This window comes from Stegastes partitus, unplaced genomic scaffold (genome assembly GCF_000690725.1).
Source record: "Stegastes partitus isolate 25-593 unplaced genomic scaffold, Stegastes_partitus-1.0.2 Scaffold61, whole genome shotgun sequence".
NCBI lineage: Eukaryota > Metazoa > Chordata > Actinopteri > Pomacentridae > Stegastes > Stegastes partitus.
The window spans coordinates 1036425-1055385 of record NW_007577792.1 but is presented as its reverse complement, the minus strand read 5'-3'; the positions used below and the strand labels follow the sequence as shown (position 1 = coordinate 1055385).

The following is an 18961-nucleotide window of genomic DNA, read 5'->3' as shown; positions in this document are numbered from 1 at the left end:
CATGGTGGAAGCAAGAAATAAGATATTCATTATTTGCCTTCAATTATGCATCTTCGTTCGCTGGTGTGTTATCAAGGAGAGAAACCATTTGTGAATGTTAAAGCAACACAATCAAGGAAAATTATTGCAACAAGGATTGAAACTACCCTCAATTTATTCATTGAAAAAAGTTTATATCGTATGTACAGAGAACAGCAGAAACATATCTTAATGATACACTCTTGTAAAAAGGGAAATTGCACGGTGCTTACATATTGGTCATTTTTTTTTACCAGCATAGTACCATATTGTGGATAATAAAACACAATGAAGGATGGCCATAAAAACACAATAAAACAATAACAATATATTTCTCATTTCTCCCAGGACTTAAAAACATCCCCCGAAACAATAGCTTTATGGGAAAAATCCATATGTCACAGAGGCGGCGCACAAACATTAATTACACAACACAAATAATAAATGTGCATTATGGGATATTATCAAATTTGCATATGAAGAGAGGGGGGGGAAAGGACTCGTTAGATTTTGCAGGCACCTCCCCAGTTCATGATGAGACACATCAGTTAGAACAGCTGCTGCGTCAGAGATGACCCTCCCTCACGCAAACGCTCAGCTGCTGCCACTTTCATCTATCCAAAGCAGTAATTCTGCCCAAGTACAACAAAAAAACACAACAAATGTGTACGACTGACAGACAGATGAAGGAGATAAATGTAGAGAATAAGAGGAAGAGACAGCAAAAGTGAGCGCTGCCTCGTCGGTAACCTCTCGTTTGTACTGCAGACTCAGAGGAATAGTTGTGATTACTCCATTGACTGAATCATCTGCAAGGTCAGGCCTCCCATCTTCTCTCCCTCCCACTCCTCTGCTCCTCTCCCACTCAACAGCCAAGTGGTTCATATGGCTGCCAAGACATATTCATAGACATATTGGAGCATCCAGTTACTGGCAGCGTTTACAGACACTTAAACACATGTCCACCTACACACACACACACACACACACGCTGGAAAATTGGTCGACAAACAAGCACACTAGTGCTGTATTCTACATACTCTTACACTCATTTTTCTGTAGTTGTGAGGACCATATACCGTGACCAATGAATGAATCGTAGCCACGGGGTTCCTTTTAATCCTAAATCTAGTCGGAACCCTAAACCCGAGGCTCAGGAAACAACAGAGGCTTAGAGGCACAAATTTCAATATTAAAAAAATGGGACAAAGCATTTTCCTGCTTGTTTCAAACAAATAGAGGCCGTCTCCCAAAAACTGTGTTACTGTACAGCTAAACTGTGTCCTTAAACATGTATGGAGGAAACCGTGTTTGCTGACGGATTACATTTGGCGCATCACAATTATATTTTTAATCAACACAGCTTTGCCATACATTTCACTGTTTTACTGTCACTCCTTTTAAAGCAACCAGTCATATATTAGATGGGGCTAATCACCATGGTAACCCAGAAAATGGAGGAGAAGCTTCAAACATGTTGTAAAGGGGCCATACTTGAACCAAAATCCTTTTATTTTCATAAACCTAACCAACTACCTTTGGTGCATTAACCTAACCAAATAGTCATCAAAAACCAAAAGTTAATGATGACAATGAAACTCAAGTCGAACACGAATAATGTGAATCGTGTTGCTGCGCGGCTCCTGTCAACTGGAAACTTTTCCTACTCCATCAAAGTTTTGGAAAAAGAATACATTTCGGTCATACATAAATAAAAATGAAGTTTAGTTGTTGGAAAATATATGTTCAAAAATGCCTCACGTTTAAAATAATTCTGTTCTGTTACGCTACATCCACACTAATACAAAAATGAACTCAGTCCAGATGAGCCTATTCGCACCGTTTCAGAAATCTATATGCACACTCATGCCTGATTATTCACATCACATGACCATTAATATGCGCGGGTCATGTGGGTGCTGGTGTCTGCAAAAGGGCAGGGGTTGTTTGATCAGTTGTAGAAAATGTGATGAAGGAAGAAGAACAGCAGCTATGAGAAGAAAGACCAGAGATTCCTCTAATTGAATCACCGGCAAGGCTGATGACTTTGTTTTCTTTAGGAAAATGGTCACATGATGAATCAGGACATAGTGACAGTTTAGGTCCAATCAGAATGAGAACATGGGCGTCTGCCGCTGATTTCCCAAAAGTCGCTGTTTCTGCTCATCCAGACTAAAATGTAACCTCCGGGTGTTCAAATTAAACTGGGTCAGCGGCATTTCCAACATAGTTTAGGGGTTCTTAATCGCCAGAGTAGCGTAGACAGAGACATAAACAGAAGTTCTGCTTTTTAAATTAAATCACATTAGTGTGGATGTAACCTAAAATTAAAACCATTTTCCACTGATTTGAAGGACGGTAAATTCTGAACACGTTCATCATGGAGCAGCATATTGCATCGCTCCAACAGGTAAAGCATGTGAGTAATTCTAAAAAATAAAGGAGGAATCTGATCACCAGCCCCCTCAGGTTCACACCATCGTCTCCAGTTACATACGTGTCCTGTTGTCTTAGAGTAATCTGGTTTCTTCAGTCCTTATCCTTAATCTAAATCTAATTTTAACTGGTACTCAGAAGTAACCTTTGCCCTTCAAGAAAAATGTCCATTGCTTGGCCTGATAATGGAAATATTTTTTAAGGATGGAAGCACAAGAACACGCACACGCAGTCACACACACACACACACACTTTGAAAAATACACCACTAATTATTGATTTAACTGCGAAAAAGCTCCCGAGTGGTTTTCCGTCAATGGACATAATCATGAAGGAAAACAAAATCAGCACCATTGTATGTGGTCAATGGACAAGCCGTCCCACACTGAGGCCATCCGTGGCAGAGCTGATGCGGTTTCCTGTGTAACCGCTCTGATGAAATATTCAGCGAGGAACAGCTCAGACACCTAAAGGCCAACAGGCTTCTGTTACAGCCAAATCATTCTAGGTGACGCCGGGGCCAGAGAAACCATATCAAGGTCGCTGTTTCTCTTTCCTCACCACACATGACAACAAACACACACAATGGGGCGCATTTATATTTAATGAGGCACATTAATTAATAACCCAGACCTGACCCCATTTACACTGCTGGGTTCCCCGGTTGGGTGGGTGGGTGGAGCTGAGCAGGAATAAAGAAGATCTAAAGCTGTTTTCCTCCACTGAGAGTGCCGTATGGTGAAGGCGACAATGTGAAGAGAGAGAAAAAAAGTGAGATAAAGCAGCTGGCAGAGAGGAAGAAAGAATTCAGGATTATCATATTGAATACAAGAGGGGGTTGGAAAGAGGATACAGCCTCTGAGTAAATGCTGTATCTGAAACCAAAAGGGACAATTGCCTGAACTTAGGGGGATGGGCGCTCATGCCCAAAACCCAAGCTCTGACTCTACAGTTCACACAAGCTTCTTAACCTCCACACTCTGTCAGCGCATGTCAACTCCTGCCATCACACACACACACACACACACACACACACACACACACACACACACTGATGCACGCACAGTGTTTTGCTTGATAAAGCCCCCATGAACTGCAAAAAATAAGCCACATTTACACAAGTATGCTAATGACTAATTTTGCTGCCAGCACCTGGGTGCTACAAAAACACGAAGTCTTTGCATAGAACTGTCGATGAAGCAAACTTTAGAAATGTTGCAGAAACATTAAAAAAACGGCATTGATTTGTTTCCATTAACCCCTTCGGAGTGAATAATCGAGGCTGTGTAGTGTCGTTAGAAGGTAGCGATGCAGGCTACATGACACATGGATGGAGTAAAGAGTAGAGTAGAAGAAGCTGGAAACAAAATCAGCTGTTTACCAATGACTAAAAAACACTGAAGAAGAAGAAGGAACAAATCAAATTTATGGCATCTAGAAATAAGAAAATGGAGAAAAGTCTTCAGGAATTGTTATGATTAATTAATAAAGTTAAATGGTATCGGCCATGTTTCATGCTGTTTGGAGACAAAGACAATAGATGAAGCCAAAACAGCTGACCAGTCATGTGTTGTTTGCTTCAGAACTTATTTGGGGGAAAAAAGGTGTTTCCATCTCCTATTATGTGCATTAACTACTTTCGAACAAATGTAAAAACCTCAGGATCAGCAGGATCAGCATGGTCGTGGTTTAGGCTATGTCAGGGGTTCTCAACTGGTGGGTCGCGATCCAAAAGTGGGTCACGGACAGCTGGTCAATATTAAATAATATATAATGTGCGTCTCAGGTTGGACTTTCTTTTTATTTTGAAAAAACTTTTATTTTGACAGGCATGGTAACCATAGTGTGTTATGTTCATTTTAAGTTTGTGTTGATGTTGGGATGCAAGATGGCAAAGCGCAAATATGACCCGGAGTATTGAAAACATGTATTTTCATACTAAGACTGGACCCGAATAGCCAACTATTCCTCCGCTGTGCTGGAATCAAGATATCAGTTTGGATCTCCGAACACTGAAAATGTGGGTCCCAGGGTGAGACCAGTTGAGAACCCCTGGGCTATGTTATACATGGTGGTAGAAGCCAGAAACAACCAACCAACCACTAAGAAACCCTAAAAGAAGAAGGAGAAGTAGAAGAAACAATCAAAGATAGAGGCTTTCATTAGGTGTTCTGCTGTCAGATGTAGAGCTGCGCTACCGGACGGGTCAAAACTGCACATCATGAGTCAAACGATGGGGTTGATGCCTACAAAGAGCGAACAATCGATGGACTAAAAGGCACTTATATACACGGAAGATCACAACGCTGGACAAATAAAACATCTCAGATCATTTCTTTTTGATACAGTTAAAAAGGATCATATCATTAAATTCTTTTTAAATATTAACATTTTATAACAACGATCCCATAAAAATCTTTGTACCTCAGTATTTTATAAAAAACTTGCCTTGTTTACCCTCTTTGTATTTATTTTTTTTCCCTGTAAATGCCTGTAAGGATCAGTCCTAATCTCCCACGAACATTCGTTTTCCTTTTTCTTTTCACTGTCTCAGGAATAAAACAGCCTTCCTTTCTCCGAACCCTGAAGCCTGCTGAGCTTGGCGAGTTGGGAAGGTGACGGGGGTACGTCCTGTCGGTAGGGGCCTTTGGATTGAGGTGGGGCCTGTGCTGGGGCCTGTGCCGGGGCCTGTGCCGGGGCCTGGGCGTGGTCTCCGTTGTGGTCGTAGGTGCTGCCACTGGGGGCTTCCTGGGCGGGAGGCGGCCTGGCCTTGTTGGCCTCCTGCTCTTTGCGTCTTTGCTCCTGCCTCAGCAGCTCCTGGGTCTCTAAGAGAACACGGGCGTTAAAGCTGGACGTTCCAAGGTAGCCGTTACGTGAGCTCTGGCCCCCGGAGTAGCGAGGGTTCTCTTTGGACGTCTGGAGTCCCTCTGCTGGCATGTACACCTTGTCCCACGACTCCTGGGACACTGTGCTGGGGTTCTTGCGAGGTTGCCTAAACGCACAAAGACAGGGACAGAGGTCAACGGCGATGTTCAGTGAGTCCCATTAAACAGCGGCTGCATCTAAAGTGAAAAGAGGACGGCAGTTAATTCTGCTCAAAAAAGATGATTTTTTTTTTCTCTCTCCGCAGCCTCTGGGTCAGCACTATTGAAGGGGAATTCAAAAGAAACTGCACTTCAGCAGAGAATGCAGCCATTTTCACATTTTATGAGATTAAAAGGGGGATGTGGTCGTGGTATTCACTTAAAATATTGAAAGCAACATGAGTGGAGCAAAGAGGGATCTGTTTTAGCCCGCTGCATGATTACACTGAGTCCAGTGACATAAAGACCAAGACATGAAAGAAAAAGGAAACAAACGGCGGAAGCCTGAAACGCCCACAGGACTATTAGTTCCACATTGTAAACAAACACAAATGTTAAAACCTCCATGAGAAAAATGGCTGCTTTCATCCATTTAACTCCTTTTTGGAGGCTGCAGACGGGTGCACTTACAGAGCAGACAGAGTAATGGCAGGCCTCACGGCATTATCCGCCTTCTACTCATCTTCAGCCGGCCTGCCTGCTCCTACACTGACAGGACAGCACACGATGCACGCATATCATCTCTCATACAAAAAACAATCTAACGCACACGCGTGCCTTCCACCACACATGCTCACCTTTCCAGAAATTGGCCCTGGAAAGCCGTCATTGGAAACTGCTAGGTCTTTGGCTAAAGTGTCAACTCTGCTCCTCCATTATTACCATCCATTAAGGCCTATGTGCGATGGAAGACCTGTGACAGTGTCTTTTGCATCAAGGGTGCTAAGAGAAATCCCATTCACACCTCACTGACCCACTGTGTGCTTAAAAGGCTTTTGAGTTCACAGCACAAGACTGCAGAGGGAGACAGGGGCCTGGAATGCTTTTAGACCAAAACACCTGCAATTCTTGTCAGGCTGAGTTTCATTCCAGCAGCTCAGAGGAACAGACAGGAGACTAAATAGGCTATTTATTGTTCAAACATCGTTGTTTCTTTTTTTTGTCTAAAACTCCACACTTGTGGGACAGAAATGGATCTATCTTCTTATTTTGTATGTACTGCAAAGTGTTGCTTGACAGAAAGACAATCTGGACAATACATTTGATCATAGACAAGAAAAACATTCTCTAAACTTTGTGGATTAGAAACTATTGATTCATAGCCAGTGGCGTTACCAGTTGTGATTTGACCATTCAAAAATAAAACGACATGTACATGCCTTCTCTGTCTTTGAAATGAGGCTTAAAACTTTCCTTTAGGTTAAGCTTGTACTTTGGGTTGGTTCACCCGGAACCCTCTCTTATTGATGCTGCTATCGGCCCCGACTGCTGGGGTGTTCCCACGATGCACTGGGCCCCTCTGCTCCGTCCTCCTCTATTTCTGTTTTCATACATTATGTGCTACCACTGCCTGTCATTAACTTTGTGTCCCCTCTGTTTCTCTCTGCTATCCTTGTTTCTGTCCACTCTAAGCTGTGATTGTACTCCCATGCACACGGACAGCTGTGGACAGAAGTTGTTGCTAAAAAAAACTATTTTTTTGTCCACTACAGTCCACTTGAAAAACTCCGTTCCATACATGCATTCTATGCATGCCCACTATTGCAGAGCATACACCTATTGTCCGTGTAGCATAACAAAATTTGCTTAGCACAGCATGCCCTCATGTACTTCCACAGAGGGAAAGTATAAGACTCACTCCACCTGGTCGAGGCAGAAGGCCGCCTGACCTATGCCTGGTTCTGCTGGAGGTTTCTATTTATTTCAATTCATTTTTTTCTTCTCACTGTTGCCAATATGCTTGCAGAAGGCTCTCCGTTAGATTCTCTGGGTTTCTCTCTATATTAATAGTGTAAGTTTGTCACCTCAGAGATGACCAACATTGTGAACTGAGCTGAATTGCAAGAACTGAAACCACCTGCTTGTGTTTTCTCTCTTTGTGTGGTGACATACATCCAGCAAAGTCCATCCATCCATTATTTATTATCTATACACCCCTTATTCCTCACTAGGGCTGTGGGGGGGCTGGAGCCTATCCCAGCTGACTTCTATCACAGGGCTACACTTAGAGACAGACAACCACTCACATTCACACCTAAGGACAATTTAGAATCACCAATTAACCTCAACATGTTTTTGGACTGGGGGAGGAAGCCGGAGAACCCGGAGAGAACCCACGCTGCACGGGGAGAACATGGAGACTCCACGCAGAAAGATCACAAACCGGGAATCTTCTAGCTGCAAGGTAACGGTGCTAACCACTGAGCCACCTTGCAGCCCTCTAGCAAAGTCATCCTCCCTAAAAACCTCCTGCTGACTGTGGTCACTACGCTGTGAACACAACCCAGGCACTGCAGCAGCTTCCCTATCCAGTCACAGAACAAGGGAAAGTAAAATGTAAACACGGTCCATGTGGAAAACATAATGAAAGAGCAGTGTCTGGTGTTGTTGTGGTGACATCAACAGATACGAGTTCTCTTCAATTACAAACTAGGACCCACCCAACAGGTACCTACACCAGGGTTGTCATTAACCCCTTGTGTCCAACGTCCATCCAGCTTATGGATTTGAAAAAGCATAAAAACATGGAATATGCTGTTCCTGACATTTAATTTAAGTCACCCTTGTTAAACATGTTTTTTTATATCATCAAGTCTGTGTAATGAAAGTCCCACATTTCCAGCATTACTAATGAAAGCCCTTGTGGTTCACAATGTTTAAAGGGAGCGAAGAGCTGAGGCACTTTTAAGCTAAGGTCCTCATTTATGCATGTGCGGACAAATGTCTCTGCATTTATGTGCTGTAAATGTGCAACACAAACACCTCGTCTTGTTCCGCTGTGCATATGTATGTGTGTGTGTGCATGAAAGTACGTATGAGGGTAATTGGCGGAGGGGCAGATGTAGGGACAGACTGCAGAGAGAGCCCCACCACATGCTCCATATCTGGGTTTTGCTGTCTGGGCGAGCCGCCACGCATTTACACCCCGGCTTGGCTTACGGAGCAGCCAGAATTGTTCATGAGGGAGCCGCTTGTTTAGAAACCCGGGACGCCTGTTGCACAAGGCGGCGATCTGTGTTTCCAGAATGACCTTTTAGGTTTTAAAGTAGACAAGAGAAAACGGGGGAGCCTTCGACGGCGAAGAGCAGAGAGCGGAGATGGCATTGTTCCACAGGAATGTAATCGTGATTGATGCGTCAGGGGATCTAGTTCCCTTATCACCTCTACTCCTGCGCCAGAATATGTCACAAAGTAGATTAGTTACATTTACAGAGGGGAGGGGATGGGAAAATATATCATGCCAAAGAGTGGGGTAAATTTAGAATGACAGAAAATAACAAACAAAGCCAGGAAGTTGGCTTACACAAAAAATTTGTGGCCGCTGTGTGTTTCTTTAAAACAGCTGGGAAGAATCAGAGTTTATGAGAAGGAGGAGGAAGCTCACACACACACATGCACAGACTCAGAATGATTAGGGAAAAGCCCCAAATGCATCCAGTGGGCAATGGAACAATCGCTTCTATATTGTACAAATAAATTGTCTACAAACGTGGAATAATATTTTCTTTATAGCGTGGAACGATGTTGTTCTGGCTGAGGAGAGCGCAAACTGCTCGGGTAGACGGGGGAGCTACTGGCTGTTCTCTCAGGCCACAGCTAAGAACCTTATCTTGACGGCATTCATGTGAGTGTGTATTTTTGTGTGCGAGTGCGTTTCTTTCAGGCTAATCAGTGGTCTCTCCTTCCTACTAAAACACTCGTTCCTCTCCTGGCCCCTCTCGCCCTCCGCTGCCTGTCACCGCTAATCCTGCTCCAACAACAAGCCTTCATTAGTGCTCTTCCAATCCTAACAGCCCAGACAGCGAGCTAAGCCTGGCCGTCATCAGATAACCAGCTACCATAGCTTCTTCTGGAAGCTCTTTGGGTTAGAGGGTTTTTTTTTTTGTGTGTGTTTTTTTGTGAGGGAATGTCCCCTTTTCAGCTGAATGGCTCACTGCTCAGGCTTCCTGTTTTGGAAGAGAAGGACGGGATGAGGAGGTTCCAAAAAGCGAGGTGGCTGGAGTTAGACGGCTGCGGTTATTAATCTGGGCATGTAAGACTTTAGCTTTTTAATGAGGAGCAGAACCGAGACACGAGCTCTGAAAAGCCTGAGCCAGGGTCAAACGTCAAGCCTGAGCTCATGCGACTCTTTGCTCAAAGACGCTATGAGATTATGAGAGGAATGCATATCAAAGGCCATCCTCGGCTGGCTTTTTGGCTGGCCACATGAACTTTCCAAAGAAAGGGAACTCACTGAGGAGGGGGGGACTCGGCACTACTGTCACATTACATGAGAAGCCAGCAGATAACACCTAGGAAGGGAATGCATAGATCAGTCTGGCTTATACACACCACATTGATTATGTGTCCATGTGGACCGCAAATCCATAACCATAGACAGGAACATGTTTTAATCGACCAAACTGTGTTCACAGGCAGCAGAGCAAAAGGGAACAGCTATGAAGAAATGATTGTAGGGAGAGACTAAAACACAGGAGAGTAGAGTTAGCCAAGAAAATGAAAAAGACCACACACACACATATAGCACAATACACACACACACACACACACACACACACACTGAGTGTCCTGTCTTTGTTTAAATTGGCAAGCAGCAAAACTTAAATAAACCTTCACTTGCAGCATTTTAGACCATACTGTACATTTCATAACATCGAAAACTCACACTGGATTGTTTTCAGTGTGGAAACATTTAACAATAATGTTTATTTTATTATAAACTTCTAATTCCTGCGTCAGTCGCTCAATGGGTAGAATTAGCGCCTTTAGGGACCTTTCCTTTAAGGACGTAAAGCTTCATATGTGGACATTTTCCACCAGCAATGGTTGGCTTGGCAATTTAAAGTGAGAGCAGAAAGCTTCAGAGGACTCTTTCCAGAGCGATGACAGAAACTGCAAAAATTGATGCTAAACTGGTTTCCCCCCCGAGGCATTGAGATGTAAGATACGGTAAGCTTTATTGGCATTTCTTTGACTAATATGCAAAAGAATCGAAACAGGAAGATGGAGAAGATGGAGCACAGTGTGTTCTGAACTCAAGCTGAGTAAGGCAAGACACTGCCAAGAGAAAATTCCTTCTAAAAACATGACGTTCGAGCTGTTATTCATTATGAGGGCCGTTGTTGGAGAGGAGGGGGCAGCGCCTGTCACAAAGTCACCACTTCCTTGAGGTCAGCGTTGACTTAATGAAGTTAAGTATCAGTCAAATAATTCCAAGCGATCACATTAAATGATTTCATTGAAAGAATTTTGCTAAGATTCATTTAAATGTCTGGAGATGAGTTGAAAGTGACTTTATGGTGATTGACTTTGAGGGTGACCAAAGAGATAGGCAAAACAAAGAGAGGAGAAAAAGTAGAGGAAAAAATGTGAGAAAAAGAAAGATAGAAATCGAAAAAGTCAAATGAAGGGGTTGAGAAAGGGCAGAAAGGATGTGATAAGACGGGGAAGGAAGGAGACTGACTGATGCACAGACAGACGGAATAAAGGAAGAAGAAGAAGAAGAGGAAGGATGTCTCACCGAGGCAGGGAGCTGTACTGTCTTGGTGCTTGTTGGAAACCATCTCTGTCATCTTGCTGCTGTTTCTGGACCTGAGAATCGACCGTCACAGAATGGCGTCCGCTCTGTGTGGCGTCCGTCCCATTGGTCACCTGTTAGCATCAAATAAAGTCAGGAAGCACATGGTTCAGACACCAGACAGAAGTAAAGCCAAACATGTCTGGTATCTCCAGACCAAAGCATGTTGGGTCGCACACTCATACACAAACGAACACGTAGATGGTGGAATATATTTCCCTCAGCACGGCGGGTGCTTTGACAGTGTGATGCCTCCTGTGTGTTGGACTGGCCTCAGGGAGCAGCTAGTTAGGAGGTGTGACTCCATGATGACCGTGGCACTAAAAAATGCACCTGTGCTTGTGGATAAAAAGTCTCCTGATAATGTTGAAGGATTACTTCAACAGGATATGATTGTTTTCTATCAATTACAAATCCTGAGTATACCAAATAGCTTTCTTTATTCTTGAAAAAGGAAGTGTTTACAGTTCAACCAAAGATGCATATTGATTGTATTCAAATGTTAAAAAGTTGAAAATATCATAATATACATATTTGCAAAAAATGACGATTAACATCGAAAAAGAAGATGATTATATTTGAGAAGACAACACATGCTCAAAGCAAAGTCAAACCAATGCCGTTGTAGTCTGACTAACAGAACGTACACTTTGGGTATAAGTGTGCTCTTTACATTGTACACTTCCTGTGGGATCCTCTCCCCTTCCACTATCTGTATGTTACCATTGTTACAACCCCCTTATCTATGGAAAACAGCAACCTCCAAGCAACAACCTACAATCAGCACTACATGAAGAAGATTGTAAGATCAGAAATGCCTGCTTCGTTCTTGCAGTAAAGCAGCCCTTTTAATGACAGTGCTAGCCTCCCTGGATGCCAATATTCCACCAAAACAATTCCCTTGTGACTATTTTGTTGGGGCATCACCACTGTATCCTGGGCCTAGCACTGCCCAAGATGGCTGCGATTAATTTAAAAAAAGAATACTCACAAACCAAAAGGGTTTGTTTCCCCTTATAAGAGAATGAAAACAAGATGCTGCCACACCGTTCTCCAGTGGCGACACAGTGCTGTAGAGATGTGGCTTAATGAGACTAACACAAAAGTGCCAAAAACTGCAGTTTCTCCAATGGTCACTTGAGGCTAGTTTCAAAAGCAAGTCAATCCCCACAGACCTCCTGTTAAAATGTCCAACGTTACAGCAGAAATAAGACAAACAGCCTGGTACGAAAAAATGTTTCAGTCTCAAAAGTTAGTTTCTTTGTCCATAAAAACTGTACACAGGGAATCTTTACCAAACTAAATTGAATTAAGGGTTAGAATTATGCATAATTAAGGGTGTGGTCACTTTAAATGCCACTTGGGTACCATCACAGGACCCTCTATGGCCCACCTCAGCTCCACCCCGCTTCACCCCTTTGCTCGGTTTGGAGGAGTCAAGCACTTCTAACATAGCGATGGGTGGAGACATCACACTGAGCTTCAAAACCACTGTTGAGGAAGGTGTTTGGAGGGTTTGTCCATCTTTACGTGCTGTCACTATTTCAAAACAGCAGATATTCTCATTGACTGAAGCAAACAACTAGTTGAGAACATTTCCCAATCTGTTTACTATAAAAATGAACCATGACCTGCATTAACTGTACAAAACAAAATACCTGAGCATTACTGGTTTTACGGCATGTCATGATAAGAAGTTCAAAAGAAAGTTCTGTTTGAAGACCTAACAGCCAAAGAAAATCATTTAAACCATCTCCTGACAGGAGAATGTGTGAATATGTGACTGATGGAGAATTAGCTGCACCTAAAAATGTGTCAGGAAAAGTTATGCAAGTGTGGGATTTGTTTTCTGCTTTAACCAAAGTATTTCACATTTCATGCTCGTTAGAGAGAAGATTCAGGAATGAGTCAAGAACGAGGATCTTAACCTTGGACTAACAGAACTTGAGAAGCTCTTTAGAAACTCTGATAAACAAAAGAATAAATAATAATCAAAGTCTTATGTAAACAGATCATGTTAAAACTAATAAGTCGTTTATTAATATTGTTGTAGTCTGGTTAAAGAAATATCCAATGCATTGTTGGGTTAGGTGCTATTTTGACGTCATTAGTTGTGACTTATTCAGGATATATTAATATTTCAGTGACTTGGTGTGAAACTTTTCTTTCAGATTTATTCTCATTATTTCTCACAGTGTCACATATTCATACTTGAAGTCTGTTTTTTGGCTTGATGGAGCTCTTTTGTGCCATCTGTAGTAAACATCACTGCTCTTGCTAACTACAGGTTGCATCAGTTTGGCGCTTAAGAACACAAGGAAGAAACGGGTGTAAGCACCACGACGGTGTGGACGACATTAAATATAGATGAGCATTACCAGCTTCATTCCACACATTTGTCTACGCACCGCCAGCAGTGTGTATGTGTGTTTGTTGTCTGATCATCTGCGAGGTTGACATGGAGATATCATCTCCCTCAACACCGGCGCGCTGCTAACGAGCTGGCTGATGAAAGAACATGACAAGCCAATTAAACAGAAGTGAGCTGAGGAGGTGTCGCGAGCGTGGCTTGACCGAGTGTCAGTTTTCATGAAGCTCGGACGGTAATGTGGCAGGCAGGTGCCGGCGGATGGTTTGTGGGCATACATTCCTGCTTAACTAAATATTAGCACATTTTTTTGCCTATTTTACTGGCTAGCTGAGTTCCAAAATTAACCAGCATCTCCAAAAGTTCAGTACTTGATAGGCTGTAAAGAGCGTTTATTAGATGTAGAAAATCGGTGTAAATGTGTTTGCGGGGCTGGTGGTAGAGGAGCAGCGCTACACGGCAGAGTGGATTGTTGGGCTAAAGGTGTGTTGGCAGAATAAAAGGCTGTCAGTAAAAACATCTTCTTGGAAACATCTTGTGTTTCTGAAATGGCTGCTTTCCTCCTCACATGGACAGCTGCAATAACAGCGCAATTACATTTCACTCAGCGTCAATAGCAAGTCCTTTCTCAAGCTTTCCAAGTTCTAAAAACATAATAGTATTCCACGTGGGTGAAGTGAATTGGACTCATATGTTTCAGGTTTCTGTGCAACAACATGTTCCTCCGGCTCAGAAAGTGTAGAGCACATAAACGAATATCAGATGAACTGTAACGGGAAAGGAGAAATTATTTTACCGGAGCCAAATGCGGTGGGTGAGAAAATAATTAGTCACGCACACTGAAAGTTCTTGATGTGATTTGAAAGGAAGTGGAGAGGAATCCGGAGGTGCCTGACGCTTCGGTTTAAAACTGAAGGGTTGAGGTGGATGACGCCATGCCAAGAGAAATGCATGAGAAATATAGCCAGGAGAGAAAATCAGTCAGTGTAATGGCATTATCCAGGGAAGGAGAATCAGATTATTCCATGTTAGGCCTGGAATACAATGCCATATAAAACATGACATTTGTTGAAATCGAATCAAAGAGACGTCCGTGTTTGTTTTTATCCAATAATGTGAAAAATGATGTCAATACAGCACACTTTTATCTCTCCCCTGTTTCCTTGCTGGTGTCGTAGACAAAGCAGGGAGGAAAAGGAATTCTCCACCTGTTTAAACATAAGAGCCAGGGGGGACGTAATTATGAAAATTATTTGCAGCTATCAAGAATCCCGGACGAGGAAAGCAGCTGGATGGAAGCTTTAAAAGTTCAAACCGTAAGCAAGACAGCCCGGGTGTAATATTTCTTGGTTCAGATCTGGTCACAAACCTTTCAGATATCAAAGCAGGTCCCTGTGATGGGTCAGCACTAACATGTGGCTTTACCACCCACACTCCTCATGATAGTATGCTTGCAGCTCGCCGCATAGGGAACAGTTTGAAGAGAGCAGCCAAGCTGTACACAAACAGACATATGGAAGACATTTAAGTTGCTAATGGGCAGACAGAACAAGAAGAAAGTGAGAGAATGGCAGTGAAACACCACATCCTGACGAAAGCCCAGTTGGATAATGACTCTCTCTTAAAGTCAGCACGCCGGCCCAATTCTGCCAATTTATTATAAGCAAGCTCAGTCCATTTGTGGTTGCCGGGGTGTGTAGCTCCGGGCGGAGTATCCATCTGAGAGCAAGCAGTGTGGCCTGCCATTTCCCGGTCTCTGGCCCGAGAAACCAAAGCGAATGGAAGGTTGGTTTGGTTATCTCCATATCGCTTACGGACTTAGCGGCGTGCACAAAGGGCAGAACAAAATGTTGGAGTGTCGTTTTTTTTTTTTTTTTTGCACTAAAGTTATCTCTGTAGATAAATGTGTGAGGTAATAGGGCTGAAAACATTATTATGACTAACATAAGAGGAGTGGAATCGTTTGGCTCTGCTCTTCACCCTCTATCTTATCTGTAAACAGTTTCATATCTGAGCAAATTGACTGCAATAAAATTGTCGGACGTGTAGGCATGCTTACATCTGTGCACTCGGGTGGCTGTGAGTGCAGATGTGTGTTTTATCTGTGATTTGGTAGCGGGCCTGAACAGCACATTACTGTACGCACTATAAAAAAGATCCATTCCACACCCAGGACCAAGCTAAACAGCTGTCTGTCAGGTGTGTAGAAATGATGGCATGTCCTGTTGCCTGTGGCGGTTGGAACCATGAGAGTAAACCATGCTTCACTTCTTGCACAATATTAAACAGCACGTATCCATAATTCACAGATGTGACCTTGCATCAGTGTAGTCGAGCAAACTGAGTGAAGCTTGAAAAAAAGATCAATTAAAATCATCATAATCGACAGAGGGATGTGGCTACAAAACAAAAATATAAGCGACGTTTTGTGATGGAGATAGCAGCGAGAGGAAAATAAGTCACATCTTGAAGAAAGAGAATCCTCTGACCACGATAAAAAAAACTCACAGATGTACAAGATCGGTTATACGATTCCCCTGCTGCTGTCTAGAGTGTGTCACGGTCATCCCCACGACAATATGCACAATATTTATGAGAATGCTGCAATAATGGACACAATTCATTAAAGGTTTAAAAGAAGAAAATTCAGAGATTTGTCTCCAAAGACATACATGTCAAAAAAATAAATAAACTGCTGAAAACATATGAAAAGACTGTGAACTATGTAGCACTGGATCAGGGCTCAGTGGCTCACTGGAGCTATACTTTACTCCTCCTCCTAACACTGAAACATTCTAGAGCATATTCACTTCAGGAGTTCTCTCACTCGATCACGAGTTACTACACCTACTACAACATACGGTTTGCTCGCTTGCTTTGCATTAATCCAGCAAATGCATCTTCCTCGGATGCCAGGATTTGCAGAAAAGCTCCTTCTATGAATTTCCTAAAAACTGATGAGATGAAGCAGAACTTATATTGATTTTATGAAAAGCCACATTGACGGAGAGCTAAGGGTCACCACCAGCCCCTGCTCCTGCAGTGGTAGATTTACAAACTTTCTGGGATTCACAGATAATCCACTATTGATGAATGGGATTGAACTAACTATCTCTCTGCCTGAGCTTTATTTTCCAGTGCTGCTGACTTCTGGTGCCATCATCAACATCACATCTCTACTAATGAGTTATGCATTGTGTGCTCAGTTTATCCTCGTCGTCCACAGCGAGTTACAAAAGTAATGAAAACATTCTGCATCTGCAGTGTGCATTTGGGATTTCACATCTAACATGTTTGGTTTGGTTAAAACAAGCTCAGGCCAATTTGTAAAATGAGTACAGTTCATTTGTGCTGGTCTGAAAGCTGTTGATCAGCACCTTTTAATGGACACGCTGAGCTGAGTTTTTCACAGTTTGGAAAGCTTATTTTCATACTTCGCAAATGATTTTGATCATTCAAACCCAGGCACAAACTCAGAGCATGTATGTATTACTGCTGCATACAAAACTTTAAGATTTCTTTCAACACCTGTATGTATAAATCTTGACTGGAGTGAAACTCTCGGTGCATAGCTTATCTCAGTACTGCATTGCTTGGTGTTAAACTTCTCTGGCTCCAGTGCTGCATTCTTCAGAGAGCTGCCATATAGTCATGCTCGACAGCCTCACACAACACAGTCCGTGTAGCGTCTGACTGGTTGCAATTCACACGCTGCCATGGCACAGAGCAAGGTTGTCTTAACTCCAACCTTTAGCCTCTGGGAAGTCAAGTGACTGCGGCTAAAAGTGGCTTATTCTTCATGTGATCGCATAGGAAGGACTGAGCTGCACACGATCCGGCACCTATCAGAATGGAAACACAGCGTTTGCATAAATACAACAAACACTTGCAGACACATGCATCCTGGTAGCAGGAGATAAAGAGATAATAAAATCAAAAGAATTCACATAAATACGGGTTTTACAAGCTGCTGGTGTTTGATCCAAGGTACCAGCATGACGCTCACACTCCTCTGTGTGGTCATGCTCATTGGCGCTCTAACACAACAGCACAAATCGATTTTATTGCCAGAGAAAGAAAGAGAGAGAGAGAGGGTGAGCGAGAGAGAGAGAGAAAGGCAACTCTTTTGAAAATACGTAGCGCTTTATGATGAACATCTGGAAATCCCCTCTCAGAGAGCAGCTGGGAGGGAGCGAGAGAAAACATGCCAGCTCTAATTGTGTGTGTTGGCTTTAGGGCTGCATGATAGGCAGGTCCTCTCGCGTCTTGGTCTTTATTCCATTAAGAGGGAGCTGAGGTTCCAAAGCTGACCTGAGCTTTGTCATCACAGTCGGTTACAGCATCTGAAGTCGCCCCAGAGAGAAGCTGAACCCTCAGAGACGAGCCTCACACCTGACACTGCTCCGTAAGCTCTGCCTGTACCTGCGCCTCATTATAACATTACTTTCTTGCATATTTGGTATTTTTTTTAAAGCCCAAAAGTGCAACATTTTTAAAGAGTGCTGCTGTTTTACTTGAAACTAGTAGAGTAAGACACTTGGTGCTGAGCAAATCTAGATTTCAAAGGCCCAGATCTGATGGTAAAGTTCATGCTGAAGGACTGAAAGCTCAACAATAGCTACTAAATGGAGCTTGATGTGGGACTGTTTCGTTAGTTAGTTAGAATAAGTGTCAACACTAAACTTTTTAAGCCAATGGAAGAGAAACGTCTGACAGTGCTCTGCTTGTTCATGACACCGTGTGCCGATGGAGATCATTTAATACGACACACAACGGTCATTAAATGGACTGTTTTGTTAGCATTACTTTAGTTGTGATATGTGGATAAATAAATGAGCACATCTGAACTGGTGCTACAGTGGTGTATAAACATTGCAACAGAGCGATGCGTTGCGATGGCAGCAGCTGCTCCTGTTCTGGCTCACGCTGTAGACCTGCGTGGAAGCCATTACGCTGTAACCTTGAGTACTCAGGGACAGCATGCATCAGAGTGCAGCTCTGCACACTTTGATGTGGTCGGCATTTAACTGCCTCCTCAAGCATCTTGGCTTTTTCCTGGTTACATTCACTGAATGTTTTGATTTATAAAAGAGGGGGTCATTAAGGTTTCACTTTCATCACGGTGGACAATGTTGTACAATGACACAGAGTGAAATCACTGTTCAAAAAAAGATAGAGATATCAATTTCAGTACAAAGACTCGCTCTAATCGGTTTGAACAGAACACAAGCACGAGGTTATATTTTTCAGCGTGGGTCAAAACATTTTCTAAAAATGCTATTATTATCACTACTGCCTCCCCCCACAGTTATAAAACTCACATTTGAAGGCAACACGATCACATCTGAAAGCCGTATTGAATGTTCAGTTTCATAATCGGTCTAAAAATACACAGGATGGGAACTCTAAATTAAGAGTTCTCTCTTCATGTTTCTTTTCTTGTATCTTTCTTGGTTTGTTTGGTTGTTTGTCGGCTTG

At 42.9% G+C, this 18961-nt stretch overlaps 1 protein-coding gene across 1 annotated transcript in view; it reads right to left on the bottom strand.

Moving 5' to 3' along the window:
- Positions 1-4318: 4318 nt before the first annotated feature.
- The window catches only part of pard3aa (par-3 family cell polarity regulator alpha, a), a 397502-nt gene continuing 382859 nt past the window's right edge, over positions 4319-18961 (bottom strand). Inside the window, exons 23-24 of the mRNA XM_008275899.1 lie at positions 11059-11189; positions 4319-5446 (exon numbers count right to left, since the gene is read on the bottom strand). Coding sequence (XP_008274121.1) covers positions 5005-5446; positions 11059-11189 — 573 coding nt within the window. The 3' untranslated portion in view covers positions 4319-5004. The remainder of the gene's footprint in view (positions 5447-11058; positions 11190-18961) is intronic.